At 41.6% G+C, this 19,336-nt stretch overlaps 2 protein-coding genes across 2 annotated transcripts in view; one reads left to right on the top strand and one right to left on the bottom strand.

Moving 5' to 3' along the window:
• LOC117393825 (intercellular adhesion molecule 1-like) overlaps window positions 1–19,336 on the top strand; it is a 38,692-nt gene that overhangs the window by 3,412 nt on the left and 15,944 nt on the right. The gene's annotated exons all lie outside the window — the stretch shown is intronic.
• Window positions 3,133–19,089, bottom strand: LOC117377328 (protein GPR108-like). The gene is made up of 17 exons (XM_033973709.2): window positions 18,497–19,089; window positions 17,031–17,141; window positions 16,035–16,085; window positions 13,496–13,587; window positions 13,019–13,080; window positions 12,590–12,951; window positions 11,728–11,790; window positions 11,278–11,373; window positions 9,829–9,962; window positions 7,776–7,851; window positions 7,245–7,318; window positions 7,051–7,168; window positions 6,670–6,800; window positions 6,439–6,532; window positions 6,187–6,270; window positions 5,654–5,775; window positions 3,133–4,667 (listed from the first exon to the last, which is right to left on the bottom strand). The coding sequence occupies exons 1-17, from the start codon at window positions 18,614–18,616 to the stop codon at window positions 4,580–4,582; spliced, it is 1,878 nt and encodes a 625-aa protein (XP_033829600.1). The 5' UTR covers window positions 18,617–19,089; the 3' UTR covers window positions 3,133–4,579.

Genomic DNA, 19,336 nt, shown 5'->3' on the forward strand with positions numbered 1-19,336 from the left:
AGACCAAAGAGACAAAGACAGAGGCCAAAAACATTTCCAAAACAGCACTTTTATTGTCCACATCCACACACGTCCCCTGGTCCTAACCCGTCCCAGAGGAGTCCCGGGACCAGGACCGTCTGTCTGTGTCCAATAATAGATTATTTACACATCTGTGATCTCACCAGCTCAAACGCACACATCAGGAGAAGACCCATCATATTGTTCATAAATCATTTCATCATCTTCATGATCATCATCACATGGAGAGCAAAACAAGAGACAAGACTTTTAATTTCAAATCCTACTGAATTTCTGACTTTGAACATCTTTACGGTTAGATGTAAAACTTTTTTCAATCAAATAGGGCCTGGGACAGATCGCTAGATTACTAAGTTGTCAAGGCCTCAAATTCAACATTTGTCTAAATTCAGAGTGAAAAATGAGCAGCAAAGACATGAGCAGTCGATCCTGAGTGAGTTGATTTAACCTAGTAACAACCAGAAATGCTCCGATCTGATTGGTCAGAATTAGCCTAAATCAAAACCTCATCTTTCCTTAACTTTAAGCCCCGCCCACAGAAGAGAAAGGCCAGAGAACAGCCTCAGTCCTCCTCAGTCAAGCACAATCGATTGCTTTTGTCTTGGCATCTTGGATCTTTTTTGCAAATTTCTTTATTGAGAATTTAACAGTTTACATTTTCAGTGAGTCAAATAGTCAAAATTCAAACTTCAAAATTCAGCAATTGAATGCAGGATTTAAAATTCAAAATCTGATGAAAAATAATCTAACATAGCTTTGGGTCAGTACAGCACAACAAAAAGAAAAAAATATTGAAAAATACCACAAACCAAACGGCAAAAAGCAGCAGAATTTAGTCATATAAAACATAATATATTAACAGGTCCACAATGACTCTGCGGGCTTGTTCTAGATCCATTTGGGCATTTGTGTTTTAAAGGTGCATTACGTAACATTTCTGTCACTCGCTTGTCATCGTGGAATGTCATTGTTTAGCCTGGAATGTTCCACAGTATGGCATTAGAGTGGAACAAAATACCAAATGGATGTTTTTTGTGTGTTTGAATAGCATCATCTACTGTTCCATGTCTTTTTTTGGGGGGATGGGGGCAACTTTGGGGGGTAAAATGTGCAAACTAAACACATTTGCAGTAAAAAAAAAAAAAAAAAAGGTGTGCAATTTCAAGTACTATGTGACATTACACAAAACTGCCTTGATGACAGGTGTTTCTGATTATAAACGTCTCAGTTTATAAGGGCAGAGTTTTACCTGTTAGACCAATCATACTAATCTTTATACCTCCAGACCCCGCCCCCTCCCCTTTAGTCCTCCAGACCACGCCCCCTTTTCCTCCCTTACTCTCTCCTTTAGTCCTCCAGGCCCCGCCCAGTTTAGCTCTATTAGAAAGAAAAAAAATTAGGCGTCAAGTCCCAATAAAAACAACCTGTCACTGATTAAATGTAAAACGTTTAATGCCGTACTGTGTAACATTTTAGGCAAAGCAAAACACAGAAAGTCAAAGATTTTCTGAACTGATTTGTGCCGAGTTGTGAACCGCTGCTGTGACAGGTGGCGATTCAACTATTTATCAACTATGAATTAATTTTCACAAAGAGTAAAATTAAAAAAATAAAATAAAAAATTGCATTATAATACATTTTAGTAACACATCCAAGAGAATAAGCACTGAGAGAAAATGAAAAATAAACCAATAAAATAAAAGCATTCATTTAAGAGTTTAAGTTTGACGTCTAAAACCCAACAGTAAGAATCAGGTTTGTGGGACGATTCCCGCTCCTTCGGCAAAACACTTTACTCTTGCTGCCTGTATGTATGAAAATGTGAAAATGTGTGTGATTGGTGGAGGTTAGAACAGCTGACAAAAGTTCCAAAGTGTGCCGTACCCAACCGAAAACCTCAAAATGAACAATAGTGAAATCATAGAGCGATATACCAAAGAACAGCCATAAGCTTTAACGTGAACTCCAAACAGAAGAAGAATAATTCGATGTAGGGCTGCACGATATTCAGCGGAGTTACGGTGAGTGCGGTTTCAGCAAATACAACAAACTTATCACCAAAACTAAACAGATCACATTTACACCAGTGTTTCCAAACAGAGCCTCTAATCAGTGAACTGGAAATTCAGATATTTAAAGAGGTGATATTTTAGTTCTACGGGGTATTCACTGCTAACACATAACATATTTACATCACCACATTACCGTTTGTTGTTTTGAAAATGCTATATTCGCCAAAAACGACAGATCAACATGTCAAATTAGTTGTTTTGTCTTTGCTCCCTGCCCTAAGTCACTGCCCCTGCACAATCAAAGTGCATCCTGCTAATGAAACTACTGCACAACATCAGGTTTGTCAAGTTTCTTTTGTAGATTCATGAAAAATGACGGGTGACGTAGGCTTGTGGGCTGAGTATTGGATGGGATCGTACTACAGGTTCAAATAAGGGCCGGGAGAGATCACTAGATTACTCAAGTATGCACAGATGCCGTCTAAAACCTCTTCAGACATGTTTTTGATGAGGGAGAAATGTTAGAAAGCTTCAAAACGTCAAGTTGCATAATACCACCTCTTTAAAAGGAAAAACTAACTTATTATCTTTCAAGTTTTGATCCGCTTGAGCTTTGTTTTGTTGGTTAAGTCTGCCTGTCTGGGAAGGGTGGGCAATATTGACTAAAAAGCTAAATCTGTATATTTTATTTATTAATATTATATGTATTAATAAATAATATTTATTAATCAGATAAAAAAAGTTTTGTAAATGTCCAAGTTAACAGTGCACAAATAATAGATTTTTCTAACTTTTTTTTCTTTCTTATATAATACATAATATTATAATTTTGCGTCATCAAAACAACAATTGTGATATCATTTAGTAAACAATATATTTATCGCCCACCACCAAGGTTTCAATTTTCACAAGTTTTAAATAAATGCATTTACATTACAATAACTTATTTGCATCTACCATGTCCAAAACTGTGTAGCGTGTGAAGTATGAGACATGTCCACATATGGTGCAGCCCTGATTCAGCGCATTAGAAACATGATGTACAGGCTATAAGGTTCTTACTGTGCACTAAATACATGTCCACTTAGAAAGACTTAACCTGAGCAGAAAAAGTCTGTCATGAAAACCCACAAACGCAGAGCTCAGGAGGAGTACCGCAAAAGACCACGCCCACAGACGCCGTGTCGCTTCCCACACGGCAAACACGGGCGCAGACGACGGCCATTCACAAAGTCCATCTGGGTTTGAGTAGATCTGACGATGAGAGATCAAGTAACAAAAATGTAAATTGTTCCTTGGTTGGTAAGAAAAAATAAAAATAAACGAAGGTTGTAGGAAAGACAAAAAAGTGCATCTTTAGTTAGAACATTATGACTAAGTTACTTTTCTGCTGGAGAGTCAAGAAATGTCTTGTATTGATCAGCGGTTAGCATGCTAGTTGCTGTTAGCATTACAGTGATGCAAAACTCCGCCCTGGTCTGTTAAAGTTGTGAAAAGTGTTTATAAAGTCATCATGGTGAATAATTAGGGTGGTCAGAACGCATAAGGTAAGTGAGGAATAACTTTCGACTACAGCAAACTGTTTAAAATGAACTAAATCTGCTTTTCACGGTTTTTAAGACAGTAAAAAATCAGTTACAGCGCCTTGAAAACTCGCCTGTCGGAGAAATTGAATGCCACGCCATGGAACATTTCAGGCAAAGCAATAACATCTCCATGGAGACAAGCAGGTGGCAGACCCTCCACCAGAAAAGTTACATAGTTTACGGTTAAATTTTAATGATCATGCTGCTTTATAGTTCTTTTAAGAAGGCATGTGTCTTCGCTGTGATTGGTTAAATCCACCTGTCACTCACTCAGAGCAGGACTGAGACTGGCCAATAGCAGGAAGGGCATGTCTGTGTTTGAGCATCGATGTATTAAAAGTCATATTACACAAAATGGATTCTTGAGTTTTAAGATGTGTTATAATGTTGTCACCTCATCAAAAACAGACCTGCAGCTCAAAACGTGCTGGTCCACCTTGTGATGTCATCCAGTGGTAGTTTAAGTTAGCATGCCACCTTTTACCTGGAACAGCGCGTTTTCTGTTGAGAAGAATTCAACCTAAATGTGCATATGCTATAGAGGTTTGTGTGTTAAACATGTGTGAATGAAGCAAAAGACAACTCCAGGTTTGTTTGTGATGAGGAAACAACATTATAACATAGATCAGAAAATAGTGCAATATGGGCCTTTTAAGTGGTCGCCATAGAAACGATTTTAACTACTCAAAACAAGATGAATATTCTGAATTTCAACTTTTTTTTTGCAGTGTAGTCATCTTTGGAGAGAAAGAGCAAGCGAGATAGACAGATGAAAAAAAGATTCAAGATGGCGGCAGTCGCATCTCTATTGTCCGTCCACCCGTGGCACTGGGGAGCCCGGTGGAGTGTGTTGCATAGTCAGACAGTGGACACATCACCACTGCACCAGAGTCTCAGAGGGGAGGGGGGGCGTCCCGTCCTCTTCTCCCTCAGGTCAGGGGTCCAGCTCCTGGGCATGGCTCATAGCGTGGACTCCTTTTGGCGGTCGCGCCCGTTGGAAGTCTTCTTGACGTGGGAGATGCCCTCTAGCGCTCCGGACTCAGTCACTCTGTACACAGGGAGGGAGTGTCAGCTAGGGGGCGCACACACTCACCGGACACTGTATTAGGTTAAAGACGGAGTATATTATTTCTATAGGGTATTAACTGCTAACACATAACATATTTATATCACCAGGTTACCTTTTATTGTTTTGAAAATACTGCACTCACTAATATATATATATAATGTATTTTATATGTACACACAGTCTATGGTTACAGCCTACAGTAGCCCTTGTGTTCAGAAAAACAATGATACGACTTTTAAGATTGCCTGCCCCCTACCTCTCTTCCCCTCTCTTCCCCTCTCTTCCCCTCTCTTCCCCTCTCTTCCCCTCTCTTCCCCTCTCTTCCCCTCTCTTCCCCTCTCTTCCCCTCTCTTCCCCTCTCTTCCCCTCTCTTCCCCTCTCTTCCCCTCTCTTCCCCTCTCTTCCCCTCTCTTCCCCTCTCTTCCCCTCTCTTCCCCTCTCTTCCCCTCTCTTCCCCTCTCTTCCCCTCTCTTCCCCTCTCTTCCCCTCTCTTCCCCTCTCTTCCCCTCTCTTCCCCTCTCTTCCCCTCTCTTCCCCTCTCTTCCCCTCTCTTCCCCTCTCTTCCCCTCTCTTCCCCTCTCTTCCCCTCTCTTCCCCTCTCTTCCCCTCTCTTCCCCTCTCTTCCCCTCTCTTCCCCTCTCTTCCCCTCTCTTCCCCTCTCTTCCCCTCTCTTCCCCTCTCTTCCCCTCTCTTCCCCTCTCTTCCCCTCTCTTCCCCTCTCTTCCCCTCTCTTCCCCTCTCTTCCCCTCTCTTCCCCTCTCTTCCCCTCTCTTCCCCTCTCTTCCCCTCTCTTCCCCTCTCTTCCCCTCTCTTCCCCTCTCTTCCCCTCTCTTCCCCTCTCTTCCCCTCTCTTCCCCTCTCTTCCCCTCTCTTCCCCTCTCTTCCCCTCTCTTCCCCTCTCTTCCCCTCCGCTCACAGTAGTTAGGGCACATGTGGACCTAGCAGTGGTGTGCCTGCATGCTTACACTTGGTCCATTTCTGCGTCCTCCTCGTCTTGGGGCAGCTGGAGGTACGGGTTGTTGGAGGCTGGTCTGAAGTTGTACCCGGTCAGCACAAAAAAGATAAGAGTGGACACCTCCACCAGAAACTACACAGAGAGAAGAGGTCCAGAGGTCAGAACACAGAGAGAGAGGTCCAGCACAAGGTCAGACATGTCTCCAGTGTCACACAGTGCTACTTGGGCAGGTGAACATGAAATTACAAATGATTTGATTTAATCAGTCCTGACAGCCAGATGGGAATGTGCTAAAATGTATGTACCCTGCACATATATTCAGTGCTTTCAGCACCACCCTCAGGTTGTCAGGAGTGATGAAAAACAACTTTTTCTTAGCATTGAGGCCTCAAATGCAGAACAACACAAGATTACACAAACTGAATCAATCAAATTGCATAAATACAAGTCAATGTATTATGTGTTCTTTAAAGTTTCAAATTGAATAAACCAAGACGACATGAAAATATTGTTTTAACTATGAAGTCATTGGGATTGACTTACCTCATAGCACCACTGCCACTGGAAAGGCATGGTGATCTTCAGGAGAATGGCTATGATCCTGGTGAAGTAAATGTAACACACGATCTGTGGACACAACATTCACTGTTACCAAGAGGTAGTACACTGTTACCATGGCATAGTCTGCAAGATAAAACATGAGATCCTAACCACTGTTACCATGCTCCTAACTGTGTTTAAAGGACCTGTTACCATGATGTAGAACACAGTTACCATGACATAGTACACATTTACCATGACGTAGTAGTGTCTGAAGAGCTTGAGCTTCTCCAGGTTGACCGCAGCTTTGCCGTCAGTACTGGACGCCTCCTGCAGGTGGCGGATGGACCTGCACACATAACAAAAGAAGGAACAACACTCACTACTTTGGGACTCTTGTTGAGATCTAGTGTAAGCAGTATGTGTTTATCTAAATGTTCTAAACTCAGCCTTATGAGTGAGGAGCAGAATGAGAAGCAGACTGACCAGACGACGGGGAAGAGGATGGCCCCACAGCAGATGAGGTCCACCAGAAACAGGATCTGCTTCCACAGGGAGTACTCACTGGAGCCCTCTTCCGTCGACTCGATGATGATGTAGGCCACGTTCGCCAACACCTAGAGCAAACATAGAATGGGTATTACAGATCACGTGAGTGCAACAGCAGGCCAAATATCGGTACTGGCCAGCTCAAGATGAAAGCCTGGCTATGTCCAACCAGCTTTGTAGTATTCACTTCAAGGGTGACCGAATAACAGTAGCACAGCTACAGTACACCTCTGAACCTCTGAAGTTTCTGGCCCAGGGACCAAACAGCGCATGTACTTAACACTTCTCTTTATCCTCCAAAACACTTTAGCCACATACCTGCAGAGGGATGACGATCATGAATATCTTCTTTTCTTTATCTGACAGAATGTATTTAACAAAAGCCCAGCCTGTGCCAATCAGAGCCAGTGTGATGAACAGCAGCGCCCCCTTCAGCCTGAGAGGACAAACACAACATGTAAACTAAAGAGGTGACATGTCCTCACAATATCCCAGAGCAGAGGGACACTTACAGGTGAGTGATGTAATACATGACCGCCCAGCCCTCAATGGGGTGGCCCTCTGTGTTGATGAAGTGGTAGTTTATCTGAAACAGGCAGACAACATGTCAGAAGCCTTAAAGAATTTTTTCTTTATCAAAAATACTACATTAAAAATGTGCTGTGCCTGATTTATACCATCTTAAAAACAAGAAAAACAGAACTAGTTCATTTGAAATCACCTCACTTACTTTATGCACTCGGAGCATCATAATTATTCACTGCAGTGAGTTTATAAGTACTTTTCACAACTCTGACACCAGAGTTTTCCCGTGACAATAACGCTAACAGCTAACTTCCTGGTTATTGGACAATAAAATGCTTTGTTATTAGATACAGACAGCACACAGTGGACTTGTATTGTGCAAGCAACTCATGAGGTCTAAATATCTGCACTGGGGCAAGACACATTTTGCTCAAATACATGGGGAAAAACCTCAGGTATATCCAAACTAAAAATTTTGATTTTAACTTGGGAAATGTGAGACACTTTGAGACACTTACACTGTGGAAGACCAGGGAGGTAGCTTTAGTGAAGGCCAGAGCTGCCATCAGCCAGTGGATCTTAAACACGCTGTATCTGTGGAATACATGCATCATCACTCACAATTATCACATGTATGAACTAAAGACATATTAGATTAAATACATTTAGTCTAATAAATGTATTAAATAAAAAAACTAAACATTCCTGGAGGTGTATTTAGTGTCTCTGAGCTTCATCAAAAAGAGTATGGGAGCATGTTCCTCATTACCTAGTTTAATTAGGACCTCAGGGCCGCAGAGAACATTCAGGTTTTTAAAAGCAGGCTCAAGACCCATCTTTTTAGCATAGCTTTTGATTAGTATTTATCATTTTAGTTTACTTCTCTATTTATTTAGGCTTATTCAGGCTGGCTAGTGTGTTTATGTTTTACTTATGTTTTATTTACTTGTTTAGTTTTGACTTATTTTATTATTTATTGATTATTTTATTATTTATTGATTATTTATTGACTTATTTATTAGGTTTGACTTATTTTATTATTTTTAATCATTTTAGATTTGCCAGTGTTTCCTCTGAGGAGCCCTCTGCACCGGGAGCTGTGGTTGGCTGTGGCTGCTGGGCCCTGGCTCGTGGGCCCTGGAGGTTTGGTCTTGACCTCATCTCTTCTCTGGGCCCTGGGCTGGTGTCCTGTGGCTGTGGGTGACCCTGTTCCTGGTGCAGATGGTTCCTCTGGTGGCGCTCTCTCATCTGGTTCATCTTTATCCAGCCTGTTCCACTTAAACATATTTTAAATGAAACTGAGGTATTTTAACATGTGTTGAGGTGGGGGGTGGGAGTGTGTGTTGGGGTGGGGGGTTGTTTGGTTATGATTATTGATGTGTTGGGGTTGGGTTGTTGGGCTGTCGGGTGGCTGGGTGGGTTTGGTGGGTGGGACTGATTTTAATGGTTTGTAAAGCACTTTGTGTTACTTTTTTTTTGTATGAAAAGTGCTATATAAATAAAGTTTGATTTGATTTGATTTGAATTGTTATGATAATTCTCTCTGTTGGGAGCTGCACCGGATTAGAGCATGTGGCTGTGATTTTATTTTATTTATTTATTTTTGGAATTAGCAATTATTTTAAGTTCTAAATCATAAGGTACGTAAGAGCAAGGCCAATTACAGTAGAAAAAAATATGAATATTTGACTTCACTACAGCAATGTCATTTAGAGAACAACATGACTTAGTAACAGATATGGTACCTTTGACTTTCAGTTCAAAACTGCAGAAGTGATAAGCCTCACCCTTTTCACAGTAACAGTAGGCAAGAAGTACATATGCAGTGACTTAGTTTTATGTTTGGAGAATAGCTACTGAACATTTTTGAACCCTATGTTTAAGACTTAGACTATTGTGATTATTTGAAAAATGAATAATAATAATAATAAAATTAATACATGGTTAAAAGCTCATAAACATTGATAGATCTCCTTTAACCTGGGCATACACATCATTTGAAGTCAATGTTATTGACAGAGCAGGTCGCAAAGTTCTCCTCACATAGTGCTGATGAGAACTCGGACAGGTTTACACAACATGCTCTGATCACATGGGCATTCAGAGATAAAGGTGAGACCAACCTCAGCTCTACACAGTGAGTGTACAGGTAAACAACAGTGGTGTAACAGTGACAGGGTAGTGTGTGTCCTTATATATAAAGTAAAAATACATTATCACACAGATTTGACCAAATTCACAATCACAAAAACATTTCACACTGCGTTTTGGCTCTCGTGGCACTTATTCAATCAGAAAGCAGAATGAGCTCCTCACAGTGGGTTGCCAGATGTTATGACAAGTAACCAGTTTGTATTAAACCCAAATGTGCGCTCCATGGACTCCCATTCTCAGCTGTCAATGTAGTAACGTTTACAGTCCAGTTAAAATGGAGATTTGAACAAAATTCAAAATCTAATCACAAATTGCTCAGCCCTAGTCTGCGTCTGTCTGCCCCTGGTGTCTCTAAAGAGCGCACCCTACAGTCTGCTCAGTAGCTCCACATTAACTGTTGCTGTGGTCAGATCATACCTGTGCTTCATAAGTGTGTAGACCCAGACCAAGGCTGCGGTGAAGAACACTCCAGCCATCCCGATGTAGAGGCGCGGCAGTGGGATGTCTGCAGCAGACAGGTAACCCCCCGGGTTCTTCTCCGTCACCTCCACCTGCGCGCGCACACACACACACACACACACACACACACATTAGAACTGCACTGCACATATACCCTGTCCCAGAGGTAAGGACGTGCATGTCGAGACTCCAGTCAGACTTGAGTCTCCATTTTGAGTCTTGAATTGATGAAATGGACTAAGACTTGGTACTAAACTTGGACTTGCGGGCCACTGACTTGGGCCACTGACTCGGGACTCCCACCTCTGCCCTGTCCTGTTCTGACTAAATTCACACTGAGACTGAACCCTTTGGAGCACAGACAAATGGCTGGGGTGAGGTTGTGTAGAGTCTGATCTACTCTCATTATAAGCCTGTGACCTACTCTCATTATAACCATAGGATTTACTCTCATTACAAACGTGATCAAGCTCTGCACAAAGGAACATCAGACTTCCTGTCTAAATTGTTTTGGTAAAGATATGGAGAAGTAAAATTGATGTTGGTATGAACTGAGTACACTGAACATCTGTGAAGTTTTTTTTTTAAGTGGGACTAAATACGTAAACTACAACAACCACATTTTGAATTGAGCCGCTAAACTGGGCAGTAAATGGACAAAAGGGGAGAGTGAGGGGGGACGTGGGGCAGAGTCTGGAGGCATAAGGAACACTGATTGGTCTAATAAATATCCACACTTCAAACTCTGCACATGCAGCCGGCTGTTCAGAAACACTATACTTATCCAGGTCTTATATTATGCAAAATTAACTCCATGTTCCACAATGTTTAAGAAATCCTGCATTATTAGTCTATCTACATCTTCAAAGCTCCAAATGCTCTGTTCTACCTTGTGATGCCATTAAATGATAGTTTTCAAATCAACAGCTAACTTTCATTTAATGGAGACAGGCAATTCCTGGTCTGAAATTACTACAATGATTCTAGTGAAGGCGTCTGGAGTTTAAAAACACAATGGAGCACTTGCTGTATTACCACATGACATCACAAAGTAGAACAGTGTTTCAGTTTGAGAAAAGAACACAGCCTAAATATGCAGGATTTGTGTGTTAAACGTGTGAATGAAACAAAACAAAACTTAAAAGGTATATTTGTGATGACGAAACAACATGAGAACATAGATCAGAAAATAGCACTATGGGCCCTTTAAGTAGAAGTCCAAGTAGAATACATATTATGAGTAAATTTTATTAAAGTTTAATCAAATTATGGCTGTATCTAGCATTATTTACTTTACAGCTTTATTATTATACTATAAAACTCCCGCACAAACCCTAAGCGCGCAAATGTGGCTTGAAAAGGTAAAACTGTGACCTCTAAAGTGTAGTGGAGTAACTGTTCACTTACACTGAGCGAGTAGGGCAGTCCTGGGATCATCTTGGGGCAGTAGTGGAAGTTGAGGTTGTAGAGGCCCTGAGCCAGAGTGCCGACCTTCAGGTGGAACTGTGGGGCACATGGTCACTTTTAGATCAGCCGCATAAACTACTGCAGGAGTAGTAGAGGATGAGTATTATTATAGGAGGAGGACAAGAGGAGGAAGAGAGGAGAGGAGGCAGGAGGCAGGAAGGAGAACCAGAAGAAGAGAAAAGAAAGAAAGGCGAGAAGGGCAGAGGAGGAAGAGAGAGAAAAGAGTGGGGAAAAGGCAGGAGGGACAAGCAGAAGAAAGGAAGAGAAAGGAAGATGAGAAGGGAGGCGGAGGAAGAGAGAAAGAAAAGAGGACAGAGGCGGAAAGAGGAGGACAAGTGAGGAGGAGGAAGAGAGAGGAGGAGAGGAGCAGGAGGAGGTGGAGGTACTCACACTGAAGTTGTAGGAGTTATCCACTTTGCCCAGAACCAAAGAGAACTGCTTCATCTTTGAAAGCTGTGGGCAGAAAGTACAGTCAGTGCAAATGTTCACAGGAAATCCACAGGCGAAATGAAGACGCAAACAGAGTCTAACATTTGAGATTCCTGTGCAGAGACAAGTTTAAGATATTACTGAAACTTGACAGCAGTTTATGTCAATTTGGGTTTCACACTTTCTGTTAAGGAGGCAGGTAGTTGAAACCACTGACTCATCTTAATCATAGGACTAGAGTCTATGGTAGAGCTGCCAGCATCTTTTTGAGGGCTGTAAATAACATCATGTATATAATGCGTGAATGGGCCCCAGGTTAGTTTGTACAGAGAAGGCTGAGGTTAAAAAGGCTTGTAGTGCCATCATGCATGAACATTCCTAGACAGTCCACAGCCAATATGTGATTCTTTTGGGTTTGCCATAGACTACCGGTAAATGCTTTTTTATGAGACGGAGAACACAGAAATGTTACTTGGCCACAAATTGTTTTTACAATATAATCAGGGGGGAGGGGAAATATAATCCAAAAACTAAATATATTATAAGTAAATATGTATTGTAGGTTAAAAAAAAATATTTTTAGTGATATTTTGTCAGGGAATTTGGCTCACTACAAGCCGTAATGGAACTGTTTGTAGACTGTGTGTTGAAAGCTTTTAAAAGACTAATAATAATAATAATGAATAAATCAGAATTACAATTGTCATTAGTAAAGGTTATATTAGATTTGAACATGTTTACCTCGTATCTGGGAACACAGTAAACACATGTTTATAGAATTTTAAATTAATTAGGTTCCTTAAATTAGTGAGAGATGACTAACCTCCACCTGCTCCACCTCTGGGACCTCTGGCACCTCTGGCACTACTTGCTTCTCATCCACCTTCTCCTGTCCCTTCTCCTCTCCCTTATCCACGCCCTGGTCCTTCACTTGGTCTGCGCCCGAGTCCTTCACTTGGTCTCCGCCTGGGTCCTTCTTTTGATCCGCGCCTGGTTCTTTCACCTCCTCCGCACCCGGGTTCTTCACCTCCTCCGCACCCGGGTTCTTCACCTGCTCCGCACCCGGGTTCTTCACCTGCTCCGCACCCTGGTCCTTCTTCCCAGTGATGCTGCTCCCTGACTTGGCCATAGGTGGTTGATCCTCTGCAGGAGCGAGAGGTTCGTTCTCTCGTTTGGACCTCTTCGCTAAATGTAAAATAACATGTTTAAATTTGTTTCTAGAACAGAGAAGCGTGTGCAGGTCTGAGCCCACCTGTGTCCACTGTGCGCCCGGTCAGGATGTTGTCTTGACTTCCCATCACTTTCACATTGACTCTGGAACAACAACAAAACACACGGTCACACACACTGTCCCCGACCACTTCTCCTGTTGGTCGGCCTCAGTCAGAATCTGAGTGAGTGACCGTTGGATTTACCCAATGACAATGAAGAGTGAATTCTCGAAAGCAGAAGAGGACTTAAGTTAACTCTTAAAGGCAATATGAAAAATACTAAGTGTGCATGATTTGTGATGAAATAAAAACTGAAACCTGACTAAATGAAAACTGATTTTTTTTTAGGCGGACCAGTAAAATTCCCCCACCCCAAACTGTAAAAATAATAACATTAATTAATCGTCTTTTACTGTCTGTCTCATGGAAGTAATAATAAATGATAAGATCTGAAGAGGAACCAAAGACGGTGTTGTGTTGTTTTCAGTGGCCTCTACAGTGCAGCAGAGCAGACTGACCTCAGCGAGGAGACGTCCAGTAGAAAGAGGATGAGAGGCTCATTGTTGGTGGACTTTGCGACGGTCAGGGGGCAGCTCTCCGTCTCCTCGGCCTGACAAAAGAATGTGTTAAAGTTTGGTGTAAAAACAATAGAATCACAACTAAACCTGAGAGGACATTATACAAGGTCATACACTCAAGGACACATCATTTTTAGGGTCATCACAAACTGTGTTGCCAGATCATACAGCTAAAACCAAAGTCAGGACTGATTAAAAGATGAAATAAAGTTAGCTCTAAATAATTATGATAAAACAACTAGCAAAAAGTAATGGGGGAAACTTCTGATGAAGGCGCCACCATAGTCTCTATTTATAAGAAACACTGCTAATCGGATAATGTTATTGTAAAGAAAAAATGCAGTTGTTATGAAATCAGTATTCTGCATTTGGACGCGTTTACTTCATATCTGAAGACACAGATGAATCACTATCAATATCACTAAAAATACCTTAAAGAGGGAGAATTTTACTTCTATAAAAGGTATTAACTGCTAACACATAACATATTTGGACCACCACGTGCGTATTAACGTGCTTTACAAGTTTCACTTTCATTTTGATGTGGAAGAGGAGGGCACCCTCCCCTTGCGGAGAGCAACAGGAGGGTGCCTTCCCCTTCACGCTATCAGACCACAATTGGCTTGCATTTCACCAATGATACTACTGTACATCATGTCAGGTTTGTGAAATCATATCATGCTTTTATATATGGAGAACTGCTGTGTGGGAACATGGATGACATAGGTCTAAATGCATGTTTGAGTATTAAAGTTATGATTTTTTACTATCTGTCATAATAACATATTTTGAAGCACATTATCTATTGCTACAGAGAGATATTGCAATAAACGATAATATTGAAACTAATGTCACCGACACAATAACAACAAAGCAGGAAAACCACTAAACCATTTAAAATATTTTTGGGCAGTATCATTAAAAGGTCTGACCTGCAACAAACAAACAGCAGAATGAACCAATAATAATAATAATTATTATTATGGCCCAAACAGCATCACATTAAACATAGGCCTACATGTGCCCAAACAGCATCACGTTAAACATAGGCCTACATGTGTCCAAACAGCATCACGTTAAACATAGGCCTACATGTGCCCAAACAGCATCACGTTAAACATAGTCCTACATGTGCCCAAACAGCATCACATTAAACATAGTCCTACATGTGCCCAAACAGCATCACGTTAAACATAGGCCTACATGTGCCCAAACAGCATCACGTTAAACATAGGCCTACATGTGCCCAAACAGCATCATGTTAAACATAGTCCTACATGTGCCCAAACAGCATCACGTTAAACATAAGCCTACATGTGCCCAAGCAGAGTGCAAGGTACAGAAGAGTTGAAAAAACAGCGTGCAGAGTTGCAACGTGTCCACCAAGCCCCAGGGTCTAAGCCGCCCACTGAAGTCAATGGGCCATGCTCAATGGACCATGTCACGAGTTTAGTCTTTAGCGACGAGGTACATCCGGTCCTGTCCATGGACCATGCGCAGTTGAGCTACCTCCCATGAGACTATGAGCGACGAGAGCGAACAGAGTAACCGTGAAGGAGGCAAGGGAATAATACATAAATAGCAAATTATGAATTGCCATGTTTATGCTTCCAGGATCTTCTGAATGTCCATGTTCTAAACCTGTGGCTCGTTCATGGCAGTTGGACTCGTTCACGTCGCTCACATGCTCGTTTATGTCGTACCATGTGACTGTTCTAACCAATCAGAGCTTGAGCAGACATAGAGAAGAAGCTAATGATTAAAAAGCCTTTTTAAGACAACAGATGGATTTTAAACCGAGAAAAAATATATGATTTGAACATCGTCACAAAATTCAACCTTTGTGAAAGCTGTAGGTGCCCTGTCAGCTGGACATGAGAAAAATCCTTTCTGGGAAGGAGGGATTTTTTCACTGTCATATCAATGAATGGCCACTAATCCAACTTGAGACAGCTCTAAGCTAGCGATACTCTATCCAGTTATTTTACCAGATCCATGGAATATGCCCAAAACACATCAACTCTTCAGTGCTGGGCCCATAGACTGCATAAAGAAGTGGACTAAGTGAGTGTGACGTCACCCATATGAAGGTAGCAGTTATAGGGGTGAATTTGGAGCAGAGTTTCGACTGTGAGTATCATAGCAAACAAACAGCCAATCTGGAGCCAGGCTGTTGAAGGAAATGCCCCTTCCCGCTCGCACCGCTGGTTTAGCAGGGAGTTGACACTTAGCAATGTTGTCAGTCAAACCTGTTAATAACGCAAGCGGGAGCGACCTCAGGGAAAGAGGGCACCTGATTTGTCTGTTATTAGTGTTCATATCTTAATTTACAGATAAAAATGAAATACAAACACCAGGATCATATAGAGCGGTTTAATATGAACATTTTAAGACCAAAATAACAAGTCTCACTGCAGCAGTAGCAGAGGATGGTGTGACAAGTGTGAAATTATGACCCAGGTGTTTTAAGTGTACTCACTGTGTAGGACAGGACCCCACTCACACGAGATCTGGACAGGCTGAACCCCACCTGCAAGACACAGTCTGGTTAGGACAAGTTTAAAGGGCACATGACGAGTTTTCATGTTTTTCCAATTCTGACTTGGTGGGATAGTACCTGTGCTCAATATTTATCATAGTTTTACATCAGTTTGCGAGGAAAGGCCGAAAAAAGTTGAAAATTACAGGAAGTAAAGTAGGAAATCCCTATGTCAGCAATCCGCAAAACTCCATCCAAAATACAGGAAAAACAAAGCTGGCAGTTTAAGCATTCATTTAGGAAAACAAAGGCTCACAATCTAATTTTTACTTCATAGACAAACTTCTCACTCCATAACCCAATTGAAATCACTGCTCAAAAATTCAAGGAGGTTCTCAATATTTACTATTACACAACATAAACTAGGGGTCAGAGGTCAGATGTTAGGGGTCAGTAATAGTTTTGGGATAGGAGAATGTGAGGACGTGGTCCCAGATGGAGCAGGAGACAAACTAGGGGTGTTTCTCACGTTTTTAAGAAAGTAAAAATCAGGGACAGCATTGCTGTTCCGATTCAAAAAAAAAAAAAAAAAAATCTGATTCAGATATTTGTCCTTAGTGTACTCGCCAATACCAATTTGTTACAGTACAAGAGCAAAAAATAAAAGTCTATCTCTACAGAACATTTACAAGAAATAATGAGATTTTGAGACTGGTGTTGATGATGAGTTGTGCTGATTTCAGCTCTTTTACTTTTCTACTTGGTCACTTTGTACCACAGAGCGTGGATAAAAACAGGGATAAATGTGCAGTATCTGAGCTTTTGAGGATGCCAGTATCGGTATCGGAACAATACAGGAAAGATTTCTGAGGCAGAAAACATATGATAAATGTTTCAATATTGTGACCCAAATATCGAGATGCGTATCAAATGATAAGAACACTGTAACGTGGCAGAGTCTAAAACATAACCTATCTCTGATCTCTGGTGTCTTACCGGGTAGTTGACTTGCTGTTCAGAAAATCTCAGCGCTGTCAGATTCACATCCAGGGTCCCGTTGGCATAGAAACCAAAGGTGTTGAGCTGGACCAGGAAGCGAGTTTCATTCTGCAACAGAGAAACAACATTACGTTAGAGACTGGAGTTGTCAAAATATCGAAAGTCAGATGCTAATTGATAGGCCTGTCACACTAATGTCTATATCAACTTATCGTTCAATATGTAACAGATGGAACTGTAATTATTTTGGGTCAACATTTATCGTGAGTACTTTTTCTATGCACTAAGAGGGAACTTTGTTTTTTCTGTACTATGGTGAGATTTGAGCTGTACAAGTTTGAATAAATGACTTATATGACTCATTATAGATACAAACTACTGTTTCATTAAGCCATTTATTTGTAGACGGTCATGTTTTCAATTTCATTTTGAATCGTTTTTGGTATAATCAGTTAGTTTCATTATTATCATTTATCGTCAACTTATCGTTCTTCAGTAATATACTGCACTTCAAAATGTATTATTGTGACCAGTCTACTAAGTGGTATGAAAATGAATATCAAAACTAGATTTGAGCAAGAAATTACACTAACAGGACAAAATTTGAAATTTCCTGAACAGTTTTAGCATGATTTTGAGCTTTATCATATATAAGACCTCATGCTAAAATGAAGAAAGGACTATTATTTTGTCTAGGAAAATTACATTCTATTAATAAAAAAGGAGCACATTTTATCTTCATTGTGGTAATCGGTATTGATTATTGAGTGAATTCCTTAGTATCAACATAGGGTTTGAAATGTGAGCATCGTGACAAGACTATTAGCGAGACGTGGTACACTTAGCATTATATAGCAGAGTTTAGACCTGTTTTGGGTTTGGTCCAGGCCAGGTTTAGTTCTGGATTGCTCCAATTTCATTTCAATTATGACGTGGTGTGTGTGCAGTGTGAACACATCCTTTGTATAACGACAGTATAATTATATCACTCTTTCTAGGGCTGTAGTGTGCTAGGGAAATTCTTGGTCAGCTAAACACATGTGGGGGCTTTGTTCTGTAGAGATAGACGATTCCAGATCTGAAATCATCTAAATGATTCTAATGAAGGTGTATGGAGTTTAAAAACACAGTGGAGCACTTCCTGTTTTACCACATCACAAGGTGGGACAGAGTGTTTTCAGTTTGAGAGAAAAACTCAGCCTAAATATGCAGGGTTTGTGTGTTAAACACGTGTGAATGAAACAAAACACAATTCCTGGTATGTTTGTGATGAGGAAATGACACTATAACACACAACAGGAAATGGCCTAATGTGGGCCCTTTAAGAGTGAAAACAGACGCTTCAAAGAAATCAAATGGATAGATATTTATAGAGGTAAAGTACACGCCACGGCAGCAGAACACGGAGGACATTTTAACTGATTAGCCTGTTAACACGACGCGTCCATCATCTCGGAGCTTACCTTGAGTGTGAGCTTGTGTATCCGAGCTGTGCAGTCCATTATCAGCATGAACAGAACCACAGCTGTCACCCCAAATCTCCTCTGTGCCCCGTCCATACTCCCCAAGATCCCCGTCATCATTCCCTGGAGCGAACCGACCCGAACGTGCTAACCGAGCTGATGCTAATGCTAACGGCCAAACAACCGCCCGAGCTCCCGCAGAGTCCCCGGAGCTCCAGCTACACTCTCTGCGGCGATCCGGGCGTCTACCGCGGCTGTGATCAGGATCTGTACCCGTGGAAGTTGCGAGGTGTGGTTTTAGTGGTCCTTTGTGCGTTCATCGCCCGACAGCTGCTGCGCTTCCTGGTCCCATACTGCTACAGCGGCCGGAGACGTCAGCAGTTGCCGCGGGAGGGCCTTGTCTCCGGGCCGGATGGAGGGAGCTGAGAGCGACGCGGAACACGGAAGGGACACAGAAGTAGCCCCCCGGGTCCGTCGTGGATGTGTGGTCCGAAAATGCTCGTTCGATGTACGGGTATAGACGGGTAAAAGTAGCCGAGAGATCGAGCTCCGCAGCGGGTCACGTGAATCACACAGCACTTCCGGGTGAGAGTGGTCACGTGACTGCGGCTCCACGTCCGAAGATAACGTATACGTACAATCATGGATCTATTAAAATGAGAAGACAACACGAAAAAAAAAAAAAAAAGTTTTTTTCATTCTGATTCTTTCTTCACTAAGAAAACATAATGACATTTGCTAAGAGCCATATTTCCCTTTTATTGATCGAAGTTAGGAATTACCCATGGGCTTCAAAATGATGAAAAATGAGGACCGTTGCCATAGCAATTAACAACTTAA

The sequence above is a fragment of the Periophthalmus magnuspinnatus genome, chromosome 1 (genome assembly GCF_009829125.3).
Source record: "Periophthalmus magnuspinnatus isolate fPerMag1 chromosome 1, fPerMag1.2.pri, whole genome shotgun sequence".
Taxonomy (NCBI): Eukaryota; Metazoa; Chordata; class Actinopteri; order Gobiiformes; family Gobiidae; genus Periophthalmus; species Periophthalmus magnuspinnatus.